This window comes from Schistocerca serialis, chromosome 4 (assembly GCF_023864345.2).
Source record: "Schistocerca serialis cubense isolate TAMUIC-IGC-003099 chromosome 4, iqSchSeri2.2, whole genome shotgun sequence".
Taxonomy (NCBI): domain Eukaryota; kingdom Metazoa; phylum Arthropoda; class Insecta; order Orthoptera; family Acrididae; genus Schistocerca; species Schistocerca serialis.
Genome location: NC_064641.1, coordinates 512,309,343 through 512,337,263, shown reverse-complemented (window position 1 = coordinate 512,337,263; position 27,921 = coordinate 512,309,343). Strand labels below are relative to the sequence as shown.

Here is a 27,921-nt window from a genome sequence, read left to right as displayed (position 1 = left end):
TAACGGGAATTTCCGATCACCCTGTATACTACAGTGTCTTTTAGCGCATTTTCGCTAAGTATAACTCCAAAATTCGGTATAGAGTGGCTTTAATGTTTTGCCGAATTTAACTGGTGTGTGGTGCGAGTTGTAAATAGCATTCAACACATCACACAAGAATACTGCAACTCTAGAGTTGAGGATACGATATAAATATTGGAGAGATGACAGGTAATCGCCAGATGTCAAATTTCAAAGCGTCACTTGTAGTTTCACTCGACCAAATACTGCATCTCTAATGTATTGGAATTTTTTTAAGTTAAGCTCGATATGCAGATCAACAGTTGCTCGAAATTTACTTTTGTTTTCCGAAAGTGGCTTAAGAATGGTTTTTTTGTTTATCAATACTACTTCGTTTATCAGTGTTTTTAATGCCCCTGCATTATTTCTGCACAAAGTCCACTTCCAAATCCAACAAGTATGTTCTCTTTTCTCCTTATTTGATTCTAGGTTCATTTCTAATGCCAGAACCTGAATGACAACATCGGTGTCTGTTCAAATAAACTCAGTTGACAATAGATAGTATTGAAAGCTGTGCATCTATAGTTTTAACAGGAGCCAGTGGAAAGAGCAGCATATGGCGCCAATGCTTTATCAGTCGTCATATGACATGATGTGCCATCATTTTAGTTGCATGTGGAAATTGGTCTTAAGGCCAGGTTCACACAGACTGTGTGATGAGTTCGTTGCATTCTGCAGTGGCACAGTGAGATACCATTCACGCAGAACACCGCAAATTCTATGTAGTGGCACAGCATTCAGTATCGTGTCAACGGAAAGCAATTGAATGAGTGTTAATGTTATACTGCAGGTTTTGGCGTTGGAGCTGTGACAAGAGTTAAATACAAGGCAGATGAAACACAAATGTTGGATCCGAAAAAATGGGCCATAAAAATATGTACAAAAGAAATCTTGTCTACTATAGCAAACCAACCGAGAGTTTGCTTGTAAATTTCTACAGAGGCACCACTCTTCCAAGATTTTAGAACCTTATTATGATCGTTAATGTAGGCATTTCGAATAACTCCAATTTTTAGTTTAACAGCTGCCACATCACACTCAGGGCCTATTTCTCACAGTACTTGGTCTCACAAACCATGGGATTTATATAGACTCGCTCGTTTGGGTACTAGTATATATGAAGTTTATTCATTCATCCAAAAACCTGTGAAGATTGTGGGTTATGTAATTCGTTTGCAAAAATTGTGAGTACACACTCACACACACAAACGCACACTGCTACAAAAAATTTAACAGTAATGCTAGATTGTTATTCTTGTAGAACCAGAAGCAGCGAAAGTGTGCCTGTCGACCACTGTTTTCGCTTTTTTCACTAATCAAATGAAAACACACTGAAATCGAGTGGAGTACAGCAGCAGTTACTCCACAATAACTGCGGTAGAATGCTAGTCTTTCGAAATATAGCCGCCAGATGCAGTAAAATGATCCTATTCAGTTATGGGGGAAGGCTAGAGCCGTCACTAAGTACAACCAAGATGAACTTAGTGAGGCACGAAAAAAGTTGCAACACTTGAGTGTCGCCACTGGAAACTCTTTGTTCACATGTGCAACTGGGAGTTGTGGCGTGCTCCTGTAATCCAATGTACAGCTGGCACGGTATCTCAGCGTGTTCGGTCAGAAAGCTGGTTGGTCTCTCTAATAAAAAAAAACTGAGTGGAAGGATCAACAAACTAACTTGACCGGATGTCATGTGACGTCCACCATGACCAAACCCAACGATAAAAAAAAGTACTGGGAGGCTGTTGTGCGGGAGAGAATTGTCAGAAGACAGTTTCGATCATCTTGTGACGTTCAAGGCGTCCGCGGTGTATTCCTGTGCATCGGGCGGACGGTACGGCCTGTCCTGGAGAGATGTATGGGATCCTTCGCGTCTCTGAAAGTGGCCTCATGTTCAATCGATGACGTGATGAAATGTGTGCGATGGCGCACGAAGCTGCTGATATACACTCCTGGAAATGGAAAAAAGAACACATTGACACCGGTGTGTCAGACCCACCATACTTGCTCCGGACACTGCGAGAGGGCTGTACAAGCAATGATCACACGCACGGCACAGCGGACACACCAGGAAGCGCGGTGTTGGCCGTCGAATGGCGCTAGCTGCGCAGCATTTATGCACCGCCGCCGTCAGTGTCAGCCAGTTTGCCGTGGCATACGGAGCTCCATCGCAGTCTTTAACACTGGTAGCATGCCGCGACAGCGTGGACGTGAACCGTATGTGCAGTTGATGGACTTTGAGCGAGGGCGTATAGTGGGCATGCGGGAGGCTGGGTGGACGTACCGCCGAATTGCTGAACACGTGGGGCGTGAGGTCTCCACAGTACACCGATGTTGTCGCCAGTGGTTGGCGGAAGGTGCACGTGCCCGTCGACCAGGGACCGGACCGCAGCGACGCACGGATACACGCCAAGACCATAGGATCCTACGCAGTGCCGTAGGGGACCGCACCGCCACTTCCCAGCAAATTAGGGACACTGTTGCTCCTGGGGTATCGGCGAGGACCATTCGCAACCGTCTCCATGAAGCTGGGCTACGGTCCCGCACACCGTTAGGCTGTCTTCCGCTCACGCCCCAACATCGTGCAGCCCGCCTCCAGTGGTGTCGCGACAGGCGTGAATGGAGGGACGAATGGAGACGTGTCGTCTTCAGCGATGAGAGTCGCTTCTGCGTTGGTGCCAATGATGGTCGTATACGTGTTTGGCGCCGTGCAGGTGAGCGCCACAATCAGGACTGCATACGACCGAGGCACACAGGGCCAACACCCGGCATCATGGTGTGGGGAGCGATCTCCTACACTGGTCGTACACCACTGGTGATCGTCGAGGGGACACTGAATAGTGCACGGTACATCCAAACCGTCATCGAACCCATCGTTCTACCATTCCTAGACCGGCAAGGGAACTTGCTGTTCCAACAGGACAATGCACGTCCGCATGTATCCCGTGCCACCCAACGTGCTCTAGAAGGTGTAAGTCAACTACTCTGGCCAGCAAGATCTCCGGATCTGTCCCCCATTGAGCATGTTTGGGACTGGATGAAGCGTCGTCTCACGCGGTCTGCATGTCCAGCACGAACGCTGGTCCAACTGAGGCGCCAGGTGGAAATGGCATGGCAAGCCGTTCCACAGGACTACATCCAGCATCTCTACGATCGTCTCCATGGGAGAATAGCAGCCTGCATTGCTGCGAAAGGTGGATATACACTGTACTAGTGCCGACATTGTGCATGCTCTGTTGCCTGTGTCTATGTGCCTGTGGTTCTGTCAGTGTGATCATGTGATGTATCTGACCCCAGGAATGTGTCAATAAAGTTTCCCCTTCCTGGGACAATGAATTCACGGTGTTCTTATTTCAATTTCCAGGAGTGTATTACTGGAGTGCCGCTGCAGATACCACTACGACAACACTCTAATTGCGTGTGGGAACCCGGCTTTACTGCGGTGAAGTTCGATGATTTATTGCATCTATCTACACAGACTGATGTGGACTGGCTCTTGTCTCTAATCTCTATTCTGTGTATAAGAATGGAGACAAATCATCGAACTGTTTGCTATATCCAGTGCAAGAACTCGTTTGTTACAGAATTTAAGTTGGCTGCAGTGACGAAGGATGTAAACAATAACAAGCGCTTTGTTTTGATCTGGGTTGAGTGTCTTGGATGTGTTGTGATGAGGTGATAAGTGAAATTTAGATTTCTGCTCTGTCCTGAGTGTTACATTGTATTCAATTGTAAATATGGCTTGCGTTTCATTGGGTAAACGTTTGATAGAAACAATGCTGATCAACGACGGACGCAGATTCAGCGTTTTGAAAAGGTTGTGTATCCCAGCAACACATTCAATTAATAATAATGGACTGCGTTTTGAAGATACGGAATCAAGTGCACGGATGAAGAGTAAAACGACTCCTTACAAACGGTCACTAAGAGTTGTAGATGATCCGGACACATTTGGAACATTATCTGCAGACCTCGAGAACGTTCTACAGCAAGATGCCACAACAGATGTCGAAGAGGGTGGCAGATTTGACAGTATTAAAATTATTCCTCGGCGCAGAAGTCAGAAGTATTACCTTAATCTTATACAGCAATATGTTGAGCAACGAAATGTTAGCAAACTGTGATACTTGTTCTTAACTGCGTTGATACTACCTTAAAAAGGTATGGTAGTTTGATGCATTTTCTTTTATTTTACAGCTAATAGAAGCCATTAGTGTCTTGGAAACAAAAATGTTGAAAGAAGATAACGTCAAGCCTGAGTACTACATTTACACTGTACTTATTGCAGCTTGTGCACATGCTGGTTATTCGAAGAAAGCATTTCATCTGTATAACCAAGTATGTATTTGTGTAATTTCATAGCTATTTCTTTATATCCACATAAATATTAAGAGGAACGAGTAGGCTATTTCCAGTAATTGTGGTAATGACATTTATAATGACCAGTACACCTAACAGAAAAAAAACATTTGTGGCAACTCCTTCCAGAGTTCTACCTATCCAATTGGAAATATCTTGTCATACACTACAAAAAAGAATCTCCCTGACGAAATATTTTGCCTAGAAAAATATTTCTTTAGGACAAATAATTTGTTTAGGCTTCTGATATGAATCTCAGAACAAGAGTTACATTTGATTTTGACAAACGTAATTATAGTTTTATATTTATGAAGTCATACTATACTGTTCTCTTTTTATATCACCTTTGCATATCATTTCTGAGGAGCAGATTCAATTATAAAATCTCTTTGTGATTTCAGATGAAAAAGCGGGGACTTAAGGTGACCGCGCCTGTGTATACCTCTCTCTTCAATGCATGTGCAAATAGCCCATTCCCCAAAGACAGTCTGAAACGTGCAACTAACTTGCGCCAGTTGATGCTAGAGAAGGGTATCCAGCCAAATATCCTGAATTATCATGCAATGATTAAAGGTTTGTTAAGTCTCACTCAACAGAAAGTGACTTCATGGTAGTCAATAGAAGGAGCAAGGAAGATAACATCATTTACAGTAATCATTAGGCATTATGTAAATATTCTGTAAATTATTACTTCAGATATTCTTAGGGTTACAGTTACATATTGGACCATCCCAGAAATCTTTGTTGCAATGGGGAAACTGATTTTTAGTGCAGTCCAAGGTTTATGTTGGGTTGGAAGGTGCTTTTTATTTGTGAGTTAACAAGGCTAAAGAATGTGAGCACAGAAAAATTGATCGGTAGCGAAGCCTAATGTGTACATATTGAAAAGCGCAAGAGGGGGTCCAATACATAACTTTTACCATTTGTAGGTTATATTCACTTTTAAAAAACTGTTTCGTAACATACACATTTTCAATAATTTAAAATTCATGCCCATGTAGCATTTGGACGCTGCGGCGATCTTATCACAGCACTCAGTATTTTTGATGAAATGACTGATAAGCAGTACGCAGTAAAAGAAGACACTTTTAACAATCTTCTCCAAGCTTGCATTTCTGATAAAAATGCTGGATTTCATCATGCTATTTTGGTAAGTGTTAATACTAAGTGCCAATAGTGGTAATTTGCTAGACCTAGTGACATATAGAATATGTCCTTCTTCTAGTCAAGTTGTGCCACAAATTTCTCTTGTCCCCAATTCTGTTCAGTACGGGCCGCCTCCATGTAATCTTCAGCATTCTTCTGTAGCACCACATTTCAAAAGCTTCTATTCTGTTCTTGTCTAAACTGTTTATCGCCCAAGTTCCACTTCCATACATGGGTACACTCCATACAAATACTTTCAGAAAAGACTTCCTCACAGTTAACTCTATATATTCGATGCTAACAAATTCCCCTTCTTCAGAAATGCTTTTCTTGCCATTGCCAATCTACATTTTGTATCTTCTCTACGTCAGCCATCAAAATAATTATTTTCCACCCAAACAGATAAACTCATCTACTACTTTAAGTGTCTCATTTTCTAATCTAGTTCCCTCAACATCACCTCATTTAATTCATCTATATTCTATTATCATTGTTGTGATTTTGTTAACATTCATCTTATATCCTCCTTTCAAGACACCATCCATTCCTTTCGACTGCTCTTCCAAGTTCTTTCCCTGTCTGACAGAATTACAATATCTTCAGCAAACCTTTAAGCTTTTATTCTGTCTCCAAATTTCTTTGGTTTCCTTTAGTACTTGCTAATTGTACAGATTGAATAAAATTGGGGACAGGTTACTGTACAAGCTGTAAATAGCCTTCACCCCTGCCACCTTCATAGTTTTGAAGAGAGTATTCCAGTCAACATTATCAAAAACTTCGTAAGTCTACAAATGCTATAAACCTAGGTTTGCCTTTCCTTAACCTATATTCTGAGAGAAATGCAAGGGTCAGTTTTGCCTCACATGTTCGTAGATTTCTCCGGAATTCAAACTGATCTTCTCTAAGTTCAGCTTCTACCAGTTTTTCCATTCTTCTGTAAAGAATTTGTAATAGTATTTTGCAACCATGACTTATTAAACTGATAGTTCACTAATATTCACATCTGTCAACACTTGCTTTTTGTGTAATTGGAATTATTTTATTGATCTTAAAGTCTGTGGGTATTTCGCAAGTCTCATACATCGTGTCCATCAGCTGGAAGAATTACGATGTATGGTTCTCCCAAGGTTGTCAGTAGCTCTGATGGAATGTTGTCTACTCCCAGGACCTTGTTTCGACTTAGGTGTTTCAATGCTGTGTCTGATTCTTCTCAGAGTATCATGTCTCCCACCTCATCTTCATCTGTGCCCTCTTCTGTTTCCATAATATTGCTGGCAAGTTCACCTCCCTTGTATAGACCCTCTACATACTGCTTGAGTCTTTCAGCTTTCCCTTCGTTGCTTGGGAATAGTTTTCTATCTGAGCTCTTGATGTTAATACAACTGCTTCTCTTTTCTCTGTGTTATTGAAATAGTGATGCAAACATATGAGTTAAGTGTGTTCATTGATATAGTCAAATGACAAGACACATTAAGGATCAGATAATACTGGTACAGCCATTTTGCAAATTATGTGCATTCCTCAAACCAGCATTTTCATCATTGCAATGACAGTAAAAGTGTGTGTTATAATAGTATCTAATTTGTTAAATTAGATGATAAATGAGTCATTGACGCTTTTATCAGTCTACTATTCCAGTTGTGGAAATTTTTCAAGATTCTTAGTTTTAATCACTATATGAAGTTAAGCTGGCAGAAGTGGTAGTGACCTTTTTTAAACATATTATGTAGCCATTTTCTGATCATGTATTCCTCACTTAAAGGGCAACAGGCATGTTGTTTGTGCTCTAAGCAAAAAATGTGCCTGACAAGGGAACCTCCCCATCGCACCTCCCTCAGATTTAGTTATAAGTTGGCACAGTGGATAGGCCTTGAAAAACTGGACACAGATCAATCAAGAAAACAGGAAGAAGTTGTGTGGAACTATGAAAAAAATAAGCAAAATATACAAACTGAGTAGTCCATGTGCAAGATAGGCAACATCAAGGATAGTGTGAGCTATTCACTGCACAAATGTTTCTCTTGGCTTTGTCACTGGTATTACCCTCCATTTGAAACTACTGCTTGTAATACATAGCTGAATGAGATAGTGAAGACATTAAAGTTGATGCAGTTGATGAAATGTACTCTGAATCTCTGATTGCCCCGACTATCAGATGTATATACATGGCAGAGAAAATTGTCCATTTCATACAAAAAATCCTTTTCGTTGTGGATTGAAGGGGCTTCTAGGGTTCAGAAGAATCAAGGAATGGGCAAGTAGTCAGGCTTGCAAGATAATAGGTGTGATAAAATGTTTTACCCTGTCAATATGACAACATTGTGCCTGAGGAAATGGTCATGTGTCAGTAGAAAACAGAGTGGCTGGAGTTACAGAGTAATATATTGAAAGTAATGCTGTTGTTAACTCAGAAGTTGGCAGTGACACCACAGTTCTTGATTTATGTAAGCCTTATGTTCTTGAGGGATGTGTACACTTGTCTTCACCCAGTCTGAAAACTAGGTCAGAGACCCATTTCAAACTGGAACAAGGTGGAAGTTTTTTCACGTTACATTTTTCTATTTTACCACATACACAACCACTGCCAAAGGTTGGAAACTGATTATCAGAGAAAGGAGAAGACAAAAAGATGGCTGAACCGGGAATCGTTTGCATTTGTAGTATGACATTTCTCACGTGATAATATATATGAATATAATAGAGGGCCTTGTTTCTAGTACTTTCTTGGAGAAACACGTGTTTCATTTCTGTTTGTAGATGACATTTTCAGTGGGGGTTGTAGCATCCATGAAGGTCCATTTCATGTCCTAGCTTGCTACTGACTGAAGTAAAATTTCATTTCTAGTAGCTCTCATGCAGAAGTATGATGTCAAATGTTTCGAAACTCAAGTGCAATTGGCCATGTCGCTTGCTGTCATCTGTTATTGCTATCATCCCACAAAGGAAAACTAGTACGCATCTTCTTAGCATCGAAATCCAGTCACTATTCAGACTAACACCACTGCTTGTGATGAAAATTATTGCTGTTTTTAATAATAAACATTTCTCCAAGGAATTCTTTTGAAAATTACTGTATCATATTACTATTAGTGTTATTTTAATGAATGGATAAGAAAGACTTTGTTAGCTATATGGTTAATCCTCTACAAACAGTATTTGCAGATGTTAATAATGAGCTAGATGTTGGCTGCCCGAAACCCAACTAGCAACAATCACTTGGAAAGGAGTAACTCATAATAAAGAGAATGGTATGGAATCACTATTTGATATAGGGTTAAGCTATGTGACAAGATAATCCACAAGTCTCCAGTGTTTCTGCTCGTGTTTGACTTGCCCTCTATTTCAGGTGAATTTGAGATGACTGTAGTACAATTTTTAAATGTCTGTTTGAGGTCTGATCTATTTCCTGAATTTCTATGGGTAATTTTTGATGCAGCAACTCACCCACCAAAAGATTGTGCTTCTGGTTTTGTCACACATCTGCTATTTCATTATGCATCTTAGTTCAAAATACTGTATAGCTAGCTGATAATGTTTTCTTCATGGGTAGGTACTCATGAATATATGTTCTTGCACTCAATAAATTTCTTTTTCTGGCGAGGGGGGTACTACATTCTGCCAAAGCGTAATTGTAATACAAGGTGAAATATTCTTGGCTTGCCAGTGAGAGAATGTATTGAGGTCAATAATGCACCAGTTTTTTAACAGAAGTCCCTGCTCAGGTCATCACACTTGGCACAGCATATTTCCGGTGAGTATATTCCAGACATAGAGTACAATTATGGAAAGGTTGATCCCTTGTACACAAGCTACAGTCCCAGCATTGGACCCAAAACATTTTGCATCTACAAATTTCCTATTTTCCTTAGATGTGAAAGGATCCAAAGCTGAATAAACAGGGAGAAAGTTGTAAGAATATACTGTAGCACGAATGACAGGAGCTCAGTGGCTCTACAGTTAAGTGCCTGACTGTGGATCCGAAGGTCTGGACTTCAACCTGGTCAGTTGTAGGATTTTTTAACCTTGGACAATGTTTGTTAAGTGAGAATTACTGAATTGCACAATGTTTCACAATCCACATTACACTAGGCCCCCTGTAAATATACACGTGATGTCTGGGCTTTCAGATGTGTTCAGAAGAACAGACATCACTTATGTACAACTAACACGAAGACAGCCAGTGATCTCTAAAGTGCAGATGCAGACATGGCTCAAACTCTTACAGGAATCAGCAAAATGCTGTGAGTAATGAGGATAATTGGCAAGTATGTGGATCAGCTGAGAATCTGGCTCTGACAGAAGGCATGCAGTTGTGATTGCCATGGTGTCCAGATGGCTCAGTGGTCAGAGCATCTGCCTAATAAGCTGGAGACCTGGGTTAAATTGCAGTCTGGCACTAATTTTCAACTTTCCCCATTGATTTAAATCAATGCCCACTTGCAGCCAATGTCTGTAATTCCTTTGTGTTCCCTATAACTGGCTGAATAAGTTAGTGCAGAAGTTGGTGGAAGGCAAGGGCATAAAATCTTCAACAGAACCATGATCAGTAAAGTGTTGTGGTGTTAAAACCAGTTTTACCTTTTTAGCACAAATGATACACCAAAACTCGGCATACTTAATTGCTTACTGTCATATAGGATAATAATATTTCAGGCATCCCAGTACAGGAAGAAAGGATAGCAACATTTTCCGTCATGTCATCTAGCTTGTTTCATGTTCCATGGATCATTTGAATGATAAATCATAATGATGTGGGGTGAGTCACTTTATTAATTTGTAAATCAGCATTTTATATCACTGATTAAGTGACCAAAAATATTAGTTGCAGTATTGTGCACCCCTTTTCGTGCCAAGAACAATCTTAATGTGGAATGATTAATGTCATTGTTTCTTCTTTTATTGTGATTATGTACCTCGTTGTTCGTTTTGAATTGCAGTGGGTTATTTACAACAGACTTTTGAGGGAGTAAATATACTGTGGAGCATTAGGATCAGAGTGCCCCACCCCTTAAACAAGATATTAGTTAGTGAGCACCACATCTTATTCTTACAGCTTGTTTTTGAGCGATGAAGACTTCCCTTCTTAAAGATGAGTCACCCTAGAACATTATTCCATATGACATTGTTCACTGAAAATATGCAAAATACATCAACATACTGATTTGCCTCCCCCCAAGATTTGCAGTGATTCTAAGTACAAACTAAACTAAATTGTTTTTGAAGTTCCAAAATGTGCTTTTTCCACCTTAAATTCTCTTCAATATGGACACCAAAAATTTTTGTAGTTTCCACTGTATTGATTATTTCCTCACTATGTATTACACTTATCATTGGTGTAGTACCTCTAGGTGCGCAAAACTGAATGTGTTGTGTACTTTTAAACTTGAGAGTGAGACCATTTGTAGAAAACTAGTCAATGACACTTCTAAGAACATTTTGTATCAGTTCTTCTGTTGCTGTATGTATGCTTGGACTGATTACAGTATTAGTCTTATCCGCAAAAAAACTTATTCTGCTTGTTGTACATTAAACAGAAGATTGTTTACATATATGAGGAACTATGGTGGACATAAGATTGAGCCTTGGGAAACCCAATATGTGATTTCTCCACTGATTACATCTACATGACTATTCTACAATTCACACTTTAGTGCTTGGTAGAGGGCTTTATCAGACCACTTTCACGCTATTTCCCTAACATTACATTGTTGAACAGCGCACTGGAAAAACAAACACTTAAATATTCCCATGCAAGTTCTGATTGCTCCTATTTTATTATGATGATCATTTCTCCCTGTGTAGGTGGGCATCAACAGAATATTTTTGCATTTGGGGGAGGAAGTTGGAGATCAAAATTTTGTGAAAAGGTCTCATCAAACAAAAAAAGCCTTTGTTTTAATGGTTGCCACACCTACTTGTGTATCATAGCCATTATACTCTCTTCCGCATTACATTGGTTGAATTACTGGTTAGATATGATATTATCTGTTGCCTAGCTACACCATCAATTCCATAAAACAATAGTTTATCTAGGAGAATATTGTGATTCACATAGTTAGACATCTTAGATAAATAAAAGAAAACACCAACCAATGCTGTTTTATTATTTATCACTTGAAAAATTTTGTGAGTGAACATGTAAATAGAACACTAACTAGAGAATCTCTTCTGAAATCCAACTATAATTTATTGAGGATATTACTGTTATTCAGGTGGAATATTATTCTAAAATATATCACCTCAAAAATTTTGGAAAATTATGTCAAGTAGTGAAACAGGTCGGTAGTTATTGACTACTCTTTTATCACCCTTCTTATAGAGTGGGCCTAACAATGGCATATTTCAGTCTCCCTGGAACAATCCCTTGAGCTAGTTATGCATTACATATTTCAGATAAGACAGGGCTTATCACATGAGAGCAAATCTTTAGTATTATGTTGGAAACACAATCAAATCCAGATGAGATTTAATTTTTAAGAGAATAGCTAGATAATTTTCTTAATTTCAGTGGGAGAAGTTGGTGATATATTCATAGGATTGAATTTTATAGTCCTTCCATTTTATTCAATAGTGACATTATTCTGGTCTTTGGCCGGTTATCCTGTATCTTTTTCCCTTACATTGCATATAGTCTTAAGCCTGTTGTCGGGATTACTGATTTGTGACATAATGTGCATGTTCTTTGATTTTTAATGACTTTTCTTAGTAATTTTGAGTAGTTTTTGGGTTACACAAAAATTGCAGGATCTCTACTTTCTCATGCCAACAGATCTATTCCCATTTCCTTTCACAAAATTCTTTAGTACCGTTAATGATCCATGCCTCCTTTTCTTTTTACATTGCTGTTCTATATCTTATCTGACTAGTCCATGTGCAAAGCTATTTTCATACAGGGATTTGAATTTATCATGGAACAGAGTACATTTTGTGTCAGTATTTGGTTCTTTATAAATTTCATCCCAGATCATCTCTTGGAAACTAGTCTTAAAAACATTTGTTCTGAAGTCATTAATTACTGTAACTGATTTCCACTGAGGAGTATTATTCTGTAAGCCACCACCACATTTATCCTAAACAACTTTGCATCAAGATCTGAGAGAGCTTTTGTTGCAGGGTATAAAATTATTTTCTTGCTCTGAGCATCAAAGAAAACATTATCAATTAGGGTCCTATTGTCTCTGTCCCTCCATGTTGGAAAGTCAGTCACTGAGATTAAATTGTAGGATACAAATATGGTTTCCAGATCATTTTGTGTATCAGACTCCTTCAGATAATCTACATTGAAATCACCACAGTCTATTAACTACATGCTGATGTCTGATGAATGTTATATTAGGGAATACAAATTCCTCATAAACAGTTCAAATTTACCAATGGAGATCAATATACAGTTACAATTAAAAGCAAAATATTTTAGTACTAAGCACACATTTCTGTGTGTTGATCACGTCAAAATCTATATCTCACTGTTTGAACTTGTGTTCTGTCTTAATATATGTAACAACTCCTCCTTTTCCCTTATTACTTCAACATAAGTAAGGTAGTAAGCTATACTACTATATAAAGACAACATGTAGTGTAATATTGTTACCAAAAATTTTGAAAAGTTGTTGACCAATTTACCTCATATTTTTACACAATACTCTAATAAATGTTCAGATGGAGATGTGCTACATATTTTAAATATGTATAGTTTATAAATATTTATAATCTATATAAAAGAGAAAATTGTTGGCAGAAATCAAAAAGTTCCTGACCAATTTATTTCAAATTTCTACACAATTACTAAATGCTCAGTCAGGCATAAATACATATTATGTATAAATATATATGTAATATATATGTAATATATAAAGAGGAAACATTGTTAGCAAAAATCTCTAAAATTTCTTTTCCGATTTACTTCAAATTTTATACAATATTCATAAAGTTTGGACGGCCATAGATTATATATTTTTTTAAACATTTGTAAGATGTAATAGGCAAACATTGTTAACAAAAATTTCAAAAAGTTCCTGGTTAATTTATTTCAGTTTGCTCCAAAATACTCTAATAAACATTGAGACAGATAGAGGGAAATAATTTTTTAAACATCAATGGACAGGTTTTCTGTTAAAATCGACTCCAAGAAAAACGACTGTGTTGTGCAAATATGCACACCCATTTCTTTTCCGCGCAGTTAGTTTTAACTATGATATTGGCGTATTTAAACCACCGTTACACAAATAGTTTCTCCTAGATATATTCATTCTCCTTATACATAATTTCAAACAAAATGTATGTATACAACAATGTGCTGTTCATTTTATTCCTAGCAGTCAGTTTTAACAGAAAAGTTGTATTTATGGCTTACAACTATGGAATCTTACTCATCCAAAACTTTGTAATCCTACATGTTCACAAATTAAAGCAATTAGAACCATGCAAAATACTATCATGAAGCTACCCCCCTCAGAGATACAACAATTGGTGAAATCTCTCTCATAATCTGTATACCAGTGATTCCAACCTATTTAACTATTCATTTTCAACGACTTCAGTTCTTAATCAAGGTTTCTTTTGCAACACCAGTAAACAAGGCTCAAAGTCATAGTGGGGTGGAGGAGATGGACGGAGAGAGGAGAGGAAATTAACATAGAGAGGGGGAAGGAGGGGATAGGCAGAGAGAGAGGGGGAGAAGGAGATGGACAGACAGGGGGGAGGAACAGAATGACAGAAGGAGATGGAGGTGATTGACAGAGAAAGGGGGAAGAGGAGGAGATTGTCAAAGAGAGGGTAAAGAGGAGATGGACAGAGAGAGGAGGGGAGATGGAGATCAGGGCATACATCCAATTCCCATGCATATTTAGCAATTGCAAAGCATTGTCAGGTTTGCCAGTCTTTTCTCTAATCCTGTGGTTATGTGGTGATTAGATAGGCACAGAATGTCTACCTTTTCATAGCTGTAAATTTCCTAAACAGGCAAGAAGCTCTTCTACTGGATTACTCATTCCTCCAAAATTGTGATGAAATAGTCTAACTTTACTTTTCTGTACATTATTAAGCATTTTGTGAAGCTCTTCTTTTAATTTAACCTCTTATGTGCATATCACTGTCCCATGACTTTTGTCGTCTCATTGTGTGTCCTGTCTGGTTCCATGGCCTTTCCTGTACTGGATACCACCAGTTGTTCTCGAGTTCATTATCATACTACCGTCATATATAGTTAAAATATGGCTTCCCGGCCATTAAACTTCTTGTGCAAATGCACACGCTATGCCTGAACTCGTACAGGACTTGGTAGATTAATCTGCCACAAGTAATGAGTATGATGAGCAAACATCTATTAGGTGCACTATGAATTAGGGGTGTGGACATGTTGGGAATGTGGGTCTCACGGGGAGTATGCAAGGGATAAGTCCCTGCAGGCACACTATCCTCTGTGCCCTCGGTGGCTCAGATGGATAGAGCATCTGCCATGTAAGCAGGAGATCCTGGGTTCGAGTCCCAGTCGGGGTACACATTTTCAACATGTCCCCAAGGAAGTATATCAACGCCTCTTTGTAGCTAGGGTGTCCATTTAATTATCATTTCATTCTAGCAAAGCTGCATGGTCATCAACGGTATCTGTTCTTTTGGGAACAGATACTACCGTCATATATAGTTAAAATATGGCTTCCTGGCCATTGACCTTGTGCAAATGCACACGCTATGCCCGAACTCGTACGGGACTTGGTAGATTACTCTGCCACGAGTAATGAGTATGATGTGCAAATATCTATTAGGCGCACTAGGAATGTAGTGGTGTGGACTTGTTGGGAATGTGGGTCTCACGGGAAGTGTGCAAGGGATAAGTCCCTGCAGGCACACTATCCTCTCTGCCCTCGGTGGCTCAGATGTATAGAGCATCTGCCATGTAAGCAGGAGATCCCAGGTTCGAGTCCCGGTCGGGGCACACATTTTCGACATGCCCCCAATGAAGTACATCAACAGTAACTGCTCTTTCGGGAACAGATACTACCGTCATATATCATTATTATTTATTTATATATCTGTCATTTTTGTTTGTGTGGGGCAGTCAGAATAGGAATAGTTTTATGCTCTTCAGTGAATTGATTTAGGAAGATCAGATTTAGTGCTTCACCCTTCATTTTAACATTATCCATTTCAGCACAGTTTGATCAACATCCATCTTCGCAAATGGCTTCAGACCTTTGATTTTAAATAGAAACAAAAGTTATAGCATCTTTTGACAACACAAAAGGTAAGATCTGCATTTCAAATCCATTATTTACTTTGCATACAGTGGTCCTAACATCATTTTGATGTAGTGAATCTTTTATTTGTTACCAAGATTTTGGCTTTGCTTTAACGTACTACCAAGCCTCTTTAGCTGTGTGGTAACTGTTACGTTCTCACAAGAGAACACACCATGATGACTGACACAACAAACTTCATTAAATCTAGAAAATAACTTACAATAATGGGCACACTAGCCACATAGTGGCTCAGAATAACAGTCTGATAACACATATCCAGAAGTAAACACGTAATTGAGTTAGAGCTGACTGGGCCCATCTCGAAAAGTTGTTGGTCAGCTGTTAGAGTGTGCAGACTAGAGACTGCTCGTACATCCACAACTGACGGCCTCTGATGGTTGTCGAACTTCTAGCTGTATCAGTCAACTTCTGTGGCACGCCTTACGATTGCACACCCGTATCTCGGTTTTGGATCTGTAGGTATGGGTGGAGCATTGCTGATCCCTGGGACGAGTGTGGACAGCCCCAATGGGGAGACAGTGTCAATAACGGTGGAGGCTCCAGAGGTGAGAGGAGCAAGCAACCCCTGGTCACTGATGGCCAGGGGATGCAGGCAAAAGTGGCCAGCATGAGGAGAGCTGTGATAGCCCTGCCATCCCCCAACCCCGTTGGAGCTATGGATGACAGGTCCAGCAACAGGCAGTCAATGGAAACGTCCGGCAGCGGTGTGAAGGTGGAGGCAGCACCCCTCTCAGACACGGCTTCTGTGACATCAAACCAGCAAGGGGTATACAGTCTGGCTGGAGCATAACCGGAGATGCTGCTGGAGGCTGCAAAGCTGTAGGCTCTTTGGGCAGAGACAGTGCCACAGGTGGAAGAGGAGGCTGGAACCCTTGGGGGTAGGCAGGTTGCCCAGTGACCAGAGTATTGAGAAAGGTTGTGTTGCGGGTGAGACAGGATGGTGGGTGCTCACCTGTACACGGAGCTGATTTCAATAGTGCCATACTTCCCAGTCCCCTGTCCGTAGGGTGTAAATGCAGCAGACTTTCTGGTGCACAATGACTTTCATTATCCAGCAGGGACGCTGATCAAAACCATGTGCCCAAACTGTCATCCCTTGTATAAAACCTAGTATGCCAGAATGTGATGACAGGCAAGAACCAGGATGGAGAAGATGGAGCAGCACCCATAGGGAAGCTCAGCTGGGCTGCAAGAACCAGTAGGAGTTGTCAACAAGGCTGTCAGAAACAAAAATTTAATGCCTCTTCAGTGGGGAAGTCTTGCAGATATTTATTTCATTTGGGCCTTAAAGGTGTTAACAATCTGCTCAACCTCCCTGTTAAATTGTGAGTGAAATGGAGGGGACTGGACAAGGTGCATGCCTGACCAACATAGAAGTCACAAGACCCCTGATAAAGGAGCTGGGGTCCATTGTCAGAAATGAGGATAATAAGAAGACCTTCCACTGTAAAAAAAAAAAAAAAAAAGAAAAAAAAAAAATAACCCCTGGAAAGAACATGAATATTCACCTGAGTAATGGTCGAGGGGCATTGGGCCGCATAAGGAAAACAAGGAAATGGCAAATGGTTCAAATGGCTCTGAGCACTATGGGTCTTATCTGCTGAGGTCATCAGTCCCCTAGAACTTAGAACTACTTAAACCTAACTAACCTAAGGACATCACACACATCCATGCCCGAGGCAAGATTCGAACCTGCGACCGTAGCGGTCGCGTGGTTCCAGACTGTAGCACCTAGAACTGCTCGGCCACTGCGGCCGGCATGAGAAAATGCTTCAATGACAATCAGTCAGAGCACATTCAGAAACGGGCCAACAAACTCAACACTGATGCGTTCCAGGGCTGTGTTGTTGGAGGCCATCGAGAGAATAATGACCTTGGAGCTGCCTGTTAACTAACACACTGGGAACAGACAGTAACCAAGTGTTCCAGTTCTCGGTCAATGCTGGGCCAGTAAATACATCTGTGAGCCAAGACTTTGGTGTGGGAAACACCCCAGTGCCCCTTCATGTATCAGTTGTTAAAACCTCCCACTGCAGACTCCAAGGAACGATCACCCGGGGAGCTGCATTATCTGTGAAGATGTGAAGGACCCCATCTAAGTCCGAAAGAGAATGGCACAAGACAAAGTAGCTGTGAAACGGTCTGTATGAGCGAGTGACAAAAAGAACAACCGTGTTGGACAAAGCGGACTACCTACCTGATGATGGGGCGAGCTACTGTTGCCTTGGCTACTTGGGTAGTAGTGATCATAAAACTGTGTACTGCTTGGTGGGAGGAGACATCCAACTGAAAACACACAAGCTCCTCCTGACCAAATTCGGGATCCAAGCTAAAGGGCAGCAGGTTAAGGTGTCCGTGTTGCCATGGCGCCCTGTGGGGCGGAAATGAATGTCACAGTTATATTTGGAGAGGAACAAAGCCCACAACTGCAACCTATGGTCTGCATTATCAGGGATGCAGACAGATGGAATAAATAATGAAATTAAGGGCTTATGATTTGTAATTAGTTCGAATTTGGTGCCATACAAGAAAACATTAAATTTGCTGACCGCATACACAATTGCCAGCGCCTCCTTCTTGACATGAGAATACTGAAGCTGCACTGTACTGAGAGTTTTGGATGCAAATGCCAGTGGTTGCACTGAGCTGTCTGCATTCCTATGGGCAAGGACCACCCCCTCACTGTGCTGCAAGGCATTTGTAGGCAAAACCAATGGTTTGTGGGGATCAAAGATAGCAAGACACAGTGCTGTGACTGGAGGCATTCCTTCAGCATAGTGAAGGCCTGGTCACACACTGGAGACCAAACAAAGGGAACACCTTTGAGTAGAAGGAGATGCAGTGAGTGTGTGATGGTGGACACCCTAAGAATGAACCAGTGGTAATAGGCAATTTTACATAAAAAAAAGCGTGCAGTTCATGCAGTGAAAAGCGATTTGGCCCTGACAAGAATCTCCATGGGTCCAATGCCCTGCCTCGAGATGACATGTCACAGATACTCAAGAGATGGTTGGATAAATGTGGACTTCTGTAGACTGCAACACAGACCCATGGCCCGGAGAGTTTGAAAGAGAGTCCAGTCGGTTGCTCCTAGTATGTCCTCTAACAACAGTGTCATCCGTTAAGTTGAAACTGTGCAGAATATTGGCTGTGGCCTGTTCCAGATAGCATTGAAAAATTGCAGGGCACTTGCCACCCCAAACATCATCTGTTGGTATTGATAAAGGCCAAATGGCACATTACTGACCTTGATACACTTGGACTCATCATTCAGGGGTAACAGGTAAATGCTTCAGAAAGATTAAGTTTGGAGAAAAATTGACCTCCTGCTTAAGCATGTGAACAGTTTGTCAGGATGTGGCAGTGGGTACGTATCAAACATGGACTGTGAATTCGTGACAGCCTTTAAAATCACTGTGAGACACAATTTCTCAGAGGGTTTCTTAACAATGATAACAATGACAATGAATGTGAGCCATTCACTACAGGAAATGGGAACCATAACCCTGGGGGAGGCGAGCCAGTCAAGTACTGCCTTGACTTGGGAGCAGAGAGCCAGGGAAATCTGTCTAGCACACAAAAAACTAGGATGAGCAGACTGATTCAAGTTTGTGCGGGCTTGAAAGTCTGTGGTGAACCCTATGCCTTCTGCAGAAATATCCTGAAATTCTAAGCACAGAGTTTTCAAACACTGACAGGGGTCCTCAGCAAATACCAACTGTATGAAGTCTGTGACTGAAAGGCCAAATGTCTGAAAGGCAATAAACCTGAAAAAGTGTACTGAACTGTCATTATGGATGGCAGTAATGGTAATAGTCGAGTCACTGATTTATAGGCAACTTCCACTGTAAATTGGCCAAGCAAGAGGATTTGCTATTTAGTGTATACTGTGAGGTGCCTGTTTACCGGAAACAACTGTGGAGAGCCAAGGTGTGAACATATTTGTGCATTAAGTGGGGAAACTGCCATGCCAGAGTAAACTTGCAGGCACAGCCGCTGCAATAGATCCGAACCCTCGGCAAAAATCTTGTTGGAATCATAATTGGGAACTGGCCCTGATGACAACACTTCCTGAGTATCCATATCCGTGGTCTCTGATGCTGCATTCTGTGCCATTGAGTGGCAGCCTGCCACAGTATGGCCTTTTTTCCAACACTTAAGACAGGTGGCCCAACACTGGGGACACTCTGATCTGTCATGTTTTGGGTAACACGATGATGTACTGTGTGGCAACAGAGAGTTGTGGCTGGAATGTCGTATATGTGCTACACAGGAGTGCTGGACTGGCCAGCTTGAACTATCCAATGTCATCCTTTCTGGACACGGGACACAGCTGGGCCACCTTGTACTGACATGACAGCACACCAAGCTTCCAGCTGCTGAGCAGCAGCTTGTGTGAACTCACACGACTGGGCACTTGACAAAATCTCATCAAGAGAGTGCCTATAGCTGGACTTCCTTATCCGGGGTGGCGTAGATGATAACATTCTGAACCATGACGTCCACTTATGACTCTTTTGACTTGTCTGTGGCAAAATAGCACTTGTGATAAAGACTAAATGTTTATTAAGTCTAGAAAACAACTTATTATTATGGGTACAGTAGCCAAGGAGTGGCTCATAATAACAGTCTGATAACACGTATCCTGAGGGAAAGATATGACTGTGTTAGAGCTGGCTGGGCCCATCTCTAAAAGCTATCAGCCAGCTGATAGAGTGTGTGGATGAGAGACTGCACATGCGTCCACAAGTGCCAGCCTTAGATATTTGTTGAACTTTCTAGCTGCACCTGCCAACTTTTGTGGTGTGCCTTATGACTGTGCATCCAGATCTCAGGTGTGGATTGATGCAGTAACTTCTGAATATTGTCATTGAACTAAGTTGGGTCCTTCCCGTTCCTTACTGTTTTCATAGCACAATCTTATCTAGGCCGTGGCTTATTATATGTTCCTGTTGTTGCTACAGATCCTGCACACTTCTCCTGCCTCAAACTGAATACTTGCTGTTGGGTGCTCAGATAATTTATAATTATTTCCTTTTCATCCGTGCTCAGCAGACAATTCCAAGCTCTAAAAGCTTTGAATGTCACAGTGACAGTGAGTATATGTCAACATAGTCAGAATGGAATGATGCCTAACTGTCCAAGAACATTCAACAGGATCCAGGGCCAAGACATGGCAGCCAGTTCTGTCAAATTCTTTCAAACAGTAGGTACTGTTTTTCCATGGCGGTGAAAAACATTGCAGCCTGTACATCAAGAGTAGCATATCAGTTGCTGGCTGGTGACAGCCAAGTCCTGTGTTTGATCCTGACCAGCCAGCATTTATAATTTAACAGTCATGTATTCTGGGAGGATCTAAGGTATTACCAACATTTTTTCTTGATTCGAAAAAATTTCTCATATGCAAATGTCAAATTCTTTGTTGAGAAGGCAGTTCAGTTTCAGCTGTGCCTTATGTTGCGTCTGTGTAATAAAATTGCTTTCATTATCAGCTGTTGACTTCTATTGAAAACTGTGTTTATATATTCCATTCACATTCCTGGTACCTACATGACACTTTGTTGTTACTGTCACTGGCATGGTTTCTGACTGAGCCATGTGGAATACCTTCTAAAAACAGATGTCTGTATATATAATTGCAGCTGTATATATACTTGCAGCTTACAGTTGCTTAGTAATCTTATTTGATCCATATTTATCTGATCCACATTTAAAAGAATTTAAGTTTGGTCCTCAGTAACAGTTATGACCTTTTTTTTCCAAAAAGTTGTTTCTTGTTAATGTAAAGCTGCCAGTGTATGTATGGTACATAATAATCAATGTTTGCCACTAAAAATAAGTGTAGGTAATTATGTGTGTTAAAATATTTTTCAGGTTTGGAGGAGACTCTTGCATATGAAGGTAAAGCCCAATGTTGAAAGCTACAATCTGATGTTGCGTGCAGCGCGAGATTGCAGCTTGGGGAACAAAGATTCAGTTCAAAAATTACTAGAAGATATTACACAAGAGGAAAGATTAAACTCATTTACTCCAAAGGTAACATTTTCATTTTATTATTACAGTACCATAATTTTCGGAACACTGCTCTGTACTCTTTATGAATTTTTGATGTATTGCCATTGTCAGTCTCTCATTTTAGTGGTACTGTTGGCTTTTGTATCTTATATATGCAAATCAAGTGTAGAAAAAAAGACAATATACGTGTTCTTGTGCTAAGAAAAGGGTAATGTATTCAGGTAGTTATGAACCTATCATATATTCCTTCAGAGGGTGCAAATAACAATGCTTGGATTAAGGGTACACTTATGTGTTGCCATTCGCAGTCAAATAACAAAATAATTAGCTAAGGATAAGTTCAAAAACCTTTTAAAAATATGTAAAGAGCCAAAAAATTTTAAAAAAATTCATTGTTGTGGAAATACTACCTAAGAGTGTTATTCCGAACTATACTGATGAAGCCCAACAAGCAGCAAAATTATTGAGAACAAGAGGCTTCATATAGTCAGCTTCCATAAGAATGTTGTTAGACACCCCGATGAGCCAAAACATTATGACCACCCGTTTACTGAGTGAGGCGGTGCAGCAGTTAGTACACTGGACTCACATTCAGGAGGACAATGGTTCAAACCCACATCCGGCTATCCTGAAGTAGGTTTTCCATGATTTCCTTAAATTGCTTCAGGCAAGGCAAATGCCGGGATGGTTCCTTAGAAAAATCACAGCTGACTTCCTTCCCTAAACCGATGGGTCTAATGACCTCGCTGTATGGGCCGCTTCCCCAATCAACCAACCAACCACCTGTTTAATAGCATGTTGTTCCACTTTCCAAACACAGTACAACAGAAGTTTTGCTTGGCATGGATCCTACAAGTCCTTGACTGGATTCCAGAACTATGTGGCACAGGTCAAGCAATTCCCACAAATTTCCGGATAGTGGTTTACAGGCACGCGGCTGGCACCCGATATGTGTTCAATTAGGTACAGATCAGGCACATTTGCTGGCCAAGACATCAATGAGAGTTCACTATAATGCACCTCAAACCTCTATAGCAAGCTTCTGACCTTCCAACATGGACAGTTATCCTGCTGGAAGATGCCATCACCATAGGGGGAGACTTCAAGCATGAAGTGACGCAGGTGACCCGCAATAATGTTAGTGTAGTTTACTGCTATCATGATGCCTTCGATCACCACCACAGATCCCACGGAAGCCCAACTAAATGTACCCCACAGCATAATTTGCCGTCACCGACCTGCATAAGTGTCACGGTGCAAGTTTCATTCAGCCATATCCTAGATGACAGCGTGTAAGGTCCCAATCATCAACCTGATGTAACAAGAAATGTGATTCGTTTGACAGGCGACACATTTGTATTGGTCCACGGTGAAAACTCATTGATGCTGTGCCCACTACAATCATAACTAACAATGTCGTTGTGTCAACATTTGAACACCTAGAAGTTGTGTGATGTGCAGCTCCATGTTCAACAATGGCCTTTGAACGGAGTGCTCTGAAACACTTGTGCCTGCATCAGCACTGTACTCTGTCATCAGATCTGCCACAGATCATTGCCTATACTGGATTACACAGTGGGGACTCCTCCGGTCTGTATGTTCTGTGATGGAACATGGTCATCCAATACCATACTGCCTACTCATTATTTCACTATCCTTCAACCACCTTCCATATGTCCTCTCAACAGTAGTATGCCGACAGGCTACCACCTACACCATTTCAGAGATTCTCGTTTCCAGCTGCAGCACCACAACAATGTGCCCTTTGTCAAAACCGATTATATCACTGGTTTCCGCATTTGTGGCCTATATCTTCACTACGATGATTACCCATTCGTCTCTCTTCCACTTACATTCTTTTCTAATGGCGTCACATGCCTGCAACACGCAGTCAACCTCATGGTGGGCAGTGATCATGATGTTTTAGATCGTCAGTGTACTTTCACAACATTAACATAGATGTGAATGAGATGCTGAAAAAATGGTCAGTTGTGGGTGTCATAGAAGTTCCAAAATATCTGCAAAAACTAAATGGTATACTGGAGGAAACAGTATTATTCATTTTAACATTACACATCTGTATGACCAGCTGCAGAAAGGCAGGATATGTGTCTCGTAAGCTTAAACTATGTACACCTATTCCAGTTAAGTTTTTCAAATTCGAAGGGTTTGATCATACTACTTTTGCATGTATGTAGTTCTATAGCAGAAGTGGATAATCAGCACTTGAAACTAAATTCCTATGTATATCTGTACTAAAATACATTTATTTGCAAGGTTTTATCACTCTTGTCTGGAGAAGGGAGTATGCCAAGAACTCAAAAAATCTCAAAGGAATCAAGAAAATCCATTCTTGTGAAGCAAAAGAAATGTTCAAGGCTGTGCATCCTCAAATTCTGCTATCTCCCTTCCCACAACCCTGAAGAAACCCCATTCTCCTTCTTTAGGGTATCCCTCTTATGGTAAATGTTCAGTCAGTTCATTCATCTGTCCTGTGCGTTCTTGTTAATCTATTGGTAGCTTCATCCATTTTTAAAGTAATCAAGCTCTCCTTCTTCTTCCCCTCCCTCTCGTCCCTGCAATCTTTCATTAGTTAACTCTTCATTGCAGGTAATTTTGTCCCAGTATATGTCTCTACCAACATGTTTTTCATATTCTTATCATTTCCAATTTTCTGTGCTCTCCTGTTCTTGTATTTCTTCATTTGTCACTTTGCCAATGTGTTTCATGTTAAGCATTCATGTCAAAAATAATTTTTCGAAGTAACCCATGCATTTTTGCTCTTTCTTTATGACTGTCCATGATTTTCTGCCAAAGAATACTTTACACCAGATAAATCATTTTGCAAATCTTTTTTGTAGTTCTGTCAGAACTCTTTCTGCTGTCAACAAAACTGTCAAATTTTCAGAGTTCTTTTTTGCATAGGGATTTTACTCCTTCTCCACACAGCTTCCATTTTGTGTCACCAAACTGCCCAAATACTTAAAAGATGTTATTTTGTTTCAAGGTCATTTCTTACTTTTTTTTTTTTTAAAAAAAAAAAAAAAAGAAATATTCACATTTGCTGATCTCATTGTTTTGATCTTTTCTACATTTATCCACATTCCATACTCTTTTCTTATTTTTACAAATAACTCCATCATAAATTGTAGTTCTTCCTCTGATTTAGCCAGCACTGTTGAATATAGAACTAATGTTGCTGCATAAGTGGAGACTCCCAAGGCTGACACAAATACCTATGGCTATAAATGCACCTGTAAATGTTGCCATTGCCCGCCCCCAAAGTGATGGTGGGTGCAGTCGATTTTCAGTGCAATATAGTTATGGCATTGCAATAATGTAGCACGAAGGCATCCTGTTTTACAATGACAGTACTTTGTACAAGTATAGAGAAAGCAACTGCAAAGAACAAGAGGATTGTGAAAGTAGCCACCATAAAACCATAAGATTTCAGAGTACTCTCATTGCACAACAGTGAAAACAACTTTGCAGATGTAGGTATTCTGACAATCACTATCCCTTGTAACCCAGAATTGATTCATTAATTTTGAAGTAAGTTTAAATTTGGGTGGCTGGTCACAAATTCACAGCACTTGGCACAATGGGTTAGTGACACACTGCAGAGAGAGATAGCAACAGCAGAATTTAAATCAATAGTTTTCATAGTACTCATCTGTTACTGTTTTCTTCATAGTTGTTGAAAGTTGTAGGCTCATAGTCCATCTCCACACTAGATTCTGAAATGCAACTTTATATTCTTATGTAGAGGATGCTCAGCTTCATTTTCTTAAATATGGATAATATGAACACAGGTGGAATTTCTGTTCTTGAATAAACATATTTTTAGTCATTTCACTTCATAGTACAAACTAACATCAACCACCATGCTACTCAATTCATACTCCATATTCACAATCCAGACCGTACTGAACTAGAACAAAGATTTACCTATAACAACATTTAACAAGAAAACACTATCAGATATCGATCTATTCATGTAAAATCATCTTTGAAATGTATATTACAAAAATAGAGTGCAAATAATTGTTTATCATTGCTTATATTTTAAAGAAGTCCTTAACTATTGTAGTAATTACATTAAGTGTTTTTATATGTTGACATTTATACAGTTTTTTATATCCATAAGGTAGTGGATTTCTGGGTTTTGAGTCTTCAACTTGGGAATCTGTCATTTCATATTATCCAAGATCGGTTAGTATGGAAAAATTCGATTACCACCACTGGAAGCACCTCCACAAGAATTTTTACATTACATGACTGGGGAAACTCCATAATCAAAACACTTCCTTCAGAAAATAAAAACGTACATACCCGCTTTCAAATTAATTCTCACAGATTCTCACAGATCATAACTAACAGAGAGGAAATCAATTGTTTTTTTTTTTTTTTTTTTCCTTCAAAGGCAAATCTATCACAACATGGGATCATTACTACCACTACCCAATGAAGACAATAAATTTCTGTAAGTATATTTCTTCAAAATTAAGAAACAAATATTGATTCACGGTGCACAAATATCAGTGGATTGAGATGAGAAGCAGTCAAAGATGTATGGAGGATCTTACATGAATATAATCAACTGATTCACATATTCAAGACAGTTCTAAACTGAATGATTTCTGATGACTATAAAGCTATAATATGAGCTGACAAAAGAGCACATGGAGAACACGAACGTTGATTTAATGCACCTCAGGTATACAAAGTTGCCATCAAATTTTGTGGACTATGAAAACAGAAACCGTGACATAATTGTACAACAAAGAAGAGGACTTCAACAAATTGCAGAGACACACCGTTCACATGATGCCCTCCAGCATCCATTAATATTTCTGCATGGAGAGGATGGATATCATTTTAATGTGAAATGAATCCAGCCTGAAACAGATGTAAAAACAAACAAAAAAGTCACTTTCAGGGAGTTCTATGCTTACCGCTTAGTTATCAGAGACTTTGAAACATGCAATCACATTCTCAACACTCGCCGTTTATTCCAACCATTCTTGGTAGATATGTATGCAAAAATAGAAGTGGAATGCATACTTTACATAAGACTGAATCAGAAGAAAATATGCATGGAAGAATACGTCCACCTTCAAGACGCAATTGTAAATGACGGAAACAGAGATGACATTGGAATAATGTTAATCTTATCCTCATCGTACACAGGAAGTCCGAAACACATGCATGAAACACTCAAGATGCCATGACCCACATAAGAAAATATGGATGACCTCACCTCTTTTATTGAAGTCATCACAAAATTCCACATCTTTGGAATGGATGTACACAATCAAATGGTAAAAATGAGGACTGCCTCACTTACAGAATCTCATATGGCTACATGACAGAATTGATCCCATGGATATTGACAAAATCATCCAAGCTGAATTTCACAACCCACAAAAATATCCGGAACTGTATGACATAGTAGTGAAAAACATGATTGATGGACCATGTCTTGTATGAGTGATGGAAAATGTACGAAAAATACCTAGAACCATACTTGAACGACAAACAAATCGGAATTGATGGCTATCCCAAATACAAAAGATGATCACCCAAAAACAGTGGCTTCACACCAAAAATGTGAATATGAGGCAGCGATGAACTGGAAACAGATAATCAGTGGGTAGTACCATAAAACACACTACTTTCCAAAAATGTTCTGAGCGCACACAAATGTGAAATCCATCAAATATGTTTGTAATTATTTGAACAAAAGAAGTGAAATGGCAGTATTTTGAAAAGCCAGCAAACAACAAAACAGAAACAACGAGATCCTCATGTACCAAATGGGAAGATACATCAACAGAACGAAGCAGCATGGTGGATTTTCAGTTTTCCCATACACTAACGCAAACTAACTGTGCAACATGTAGAGAGTTTACTTCACAAAAGACACCGCCAAATAGCTGCAAGGAAACCACCTCAGGAAACAACATTAACAGTTTTTTACCAACTGTGGCAAGCGGATCCTTTCATGAAAACATTACTATATGTCAATGTCCCTACCTCTTATATGTGGAATACAAAAAGAAAAATCTTTCAGTGACAGAAATAA

At 40.0% G+C, this 27,921-nt stretch overlaps 1 protein-coding gene and 1 non-coding gene across 2 annotated transcripts in view; both read left to right on the top strand.

The window, feature by feature from the left end:
- Nucleotides 1–3,436: 3,436 nt before the first annotated feature.
- Nucleotides 3,437–27,921, top strand: part of LOC126475233 (pentatricopeptide repeat-containing protein 1, mitochondrial) — an 80,472-nt gene continuing 55,987 nt past the window's right edge. The window contains exons 1-5 of the mRNA XM_050102910.1: nt 3,437–4,166; nt 4,255–4,395; nt 4,818–4,989; nt 5,418–5,566; nt 21,696–21,857. Coding sequence (XP_049958867.1) covers nt 3,795–4,166; nt 4,255–4,395; nt 4,818–4,989; nt 5,418–5,566; nt 21,696–21,857 — 996 coding nt within the window. The 5' untranslated portion in view covers nt 3,437–3,794. The remainder of the gene's footprint in view (nt 4,167–4,254; nt 4,396–4,817; nt 4,990–5,417; nt 5,567–21,695; nt 21,858–27,921) is intronic.
- Nucleotides 14,986–15,060, top strand: Trnat-ugu (transfer RNA threonine (anticodon UGU)). The gene has a single exon. It is a non-coding gene; the product is annotated as a tRNA-Thr (tRNA).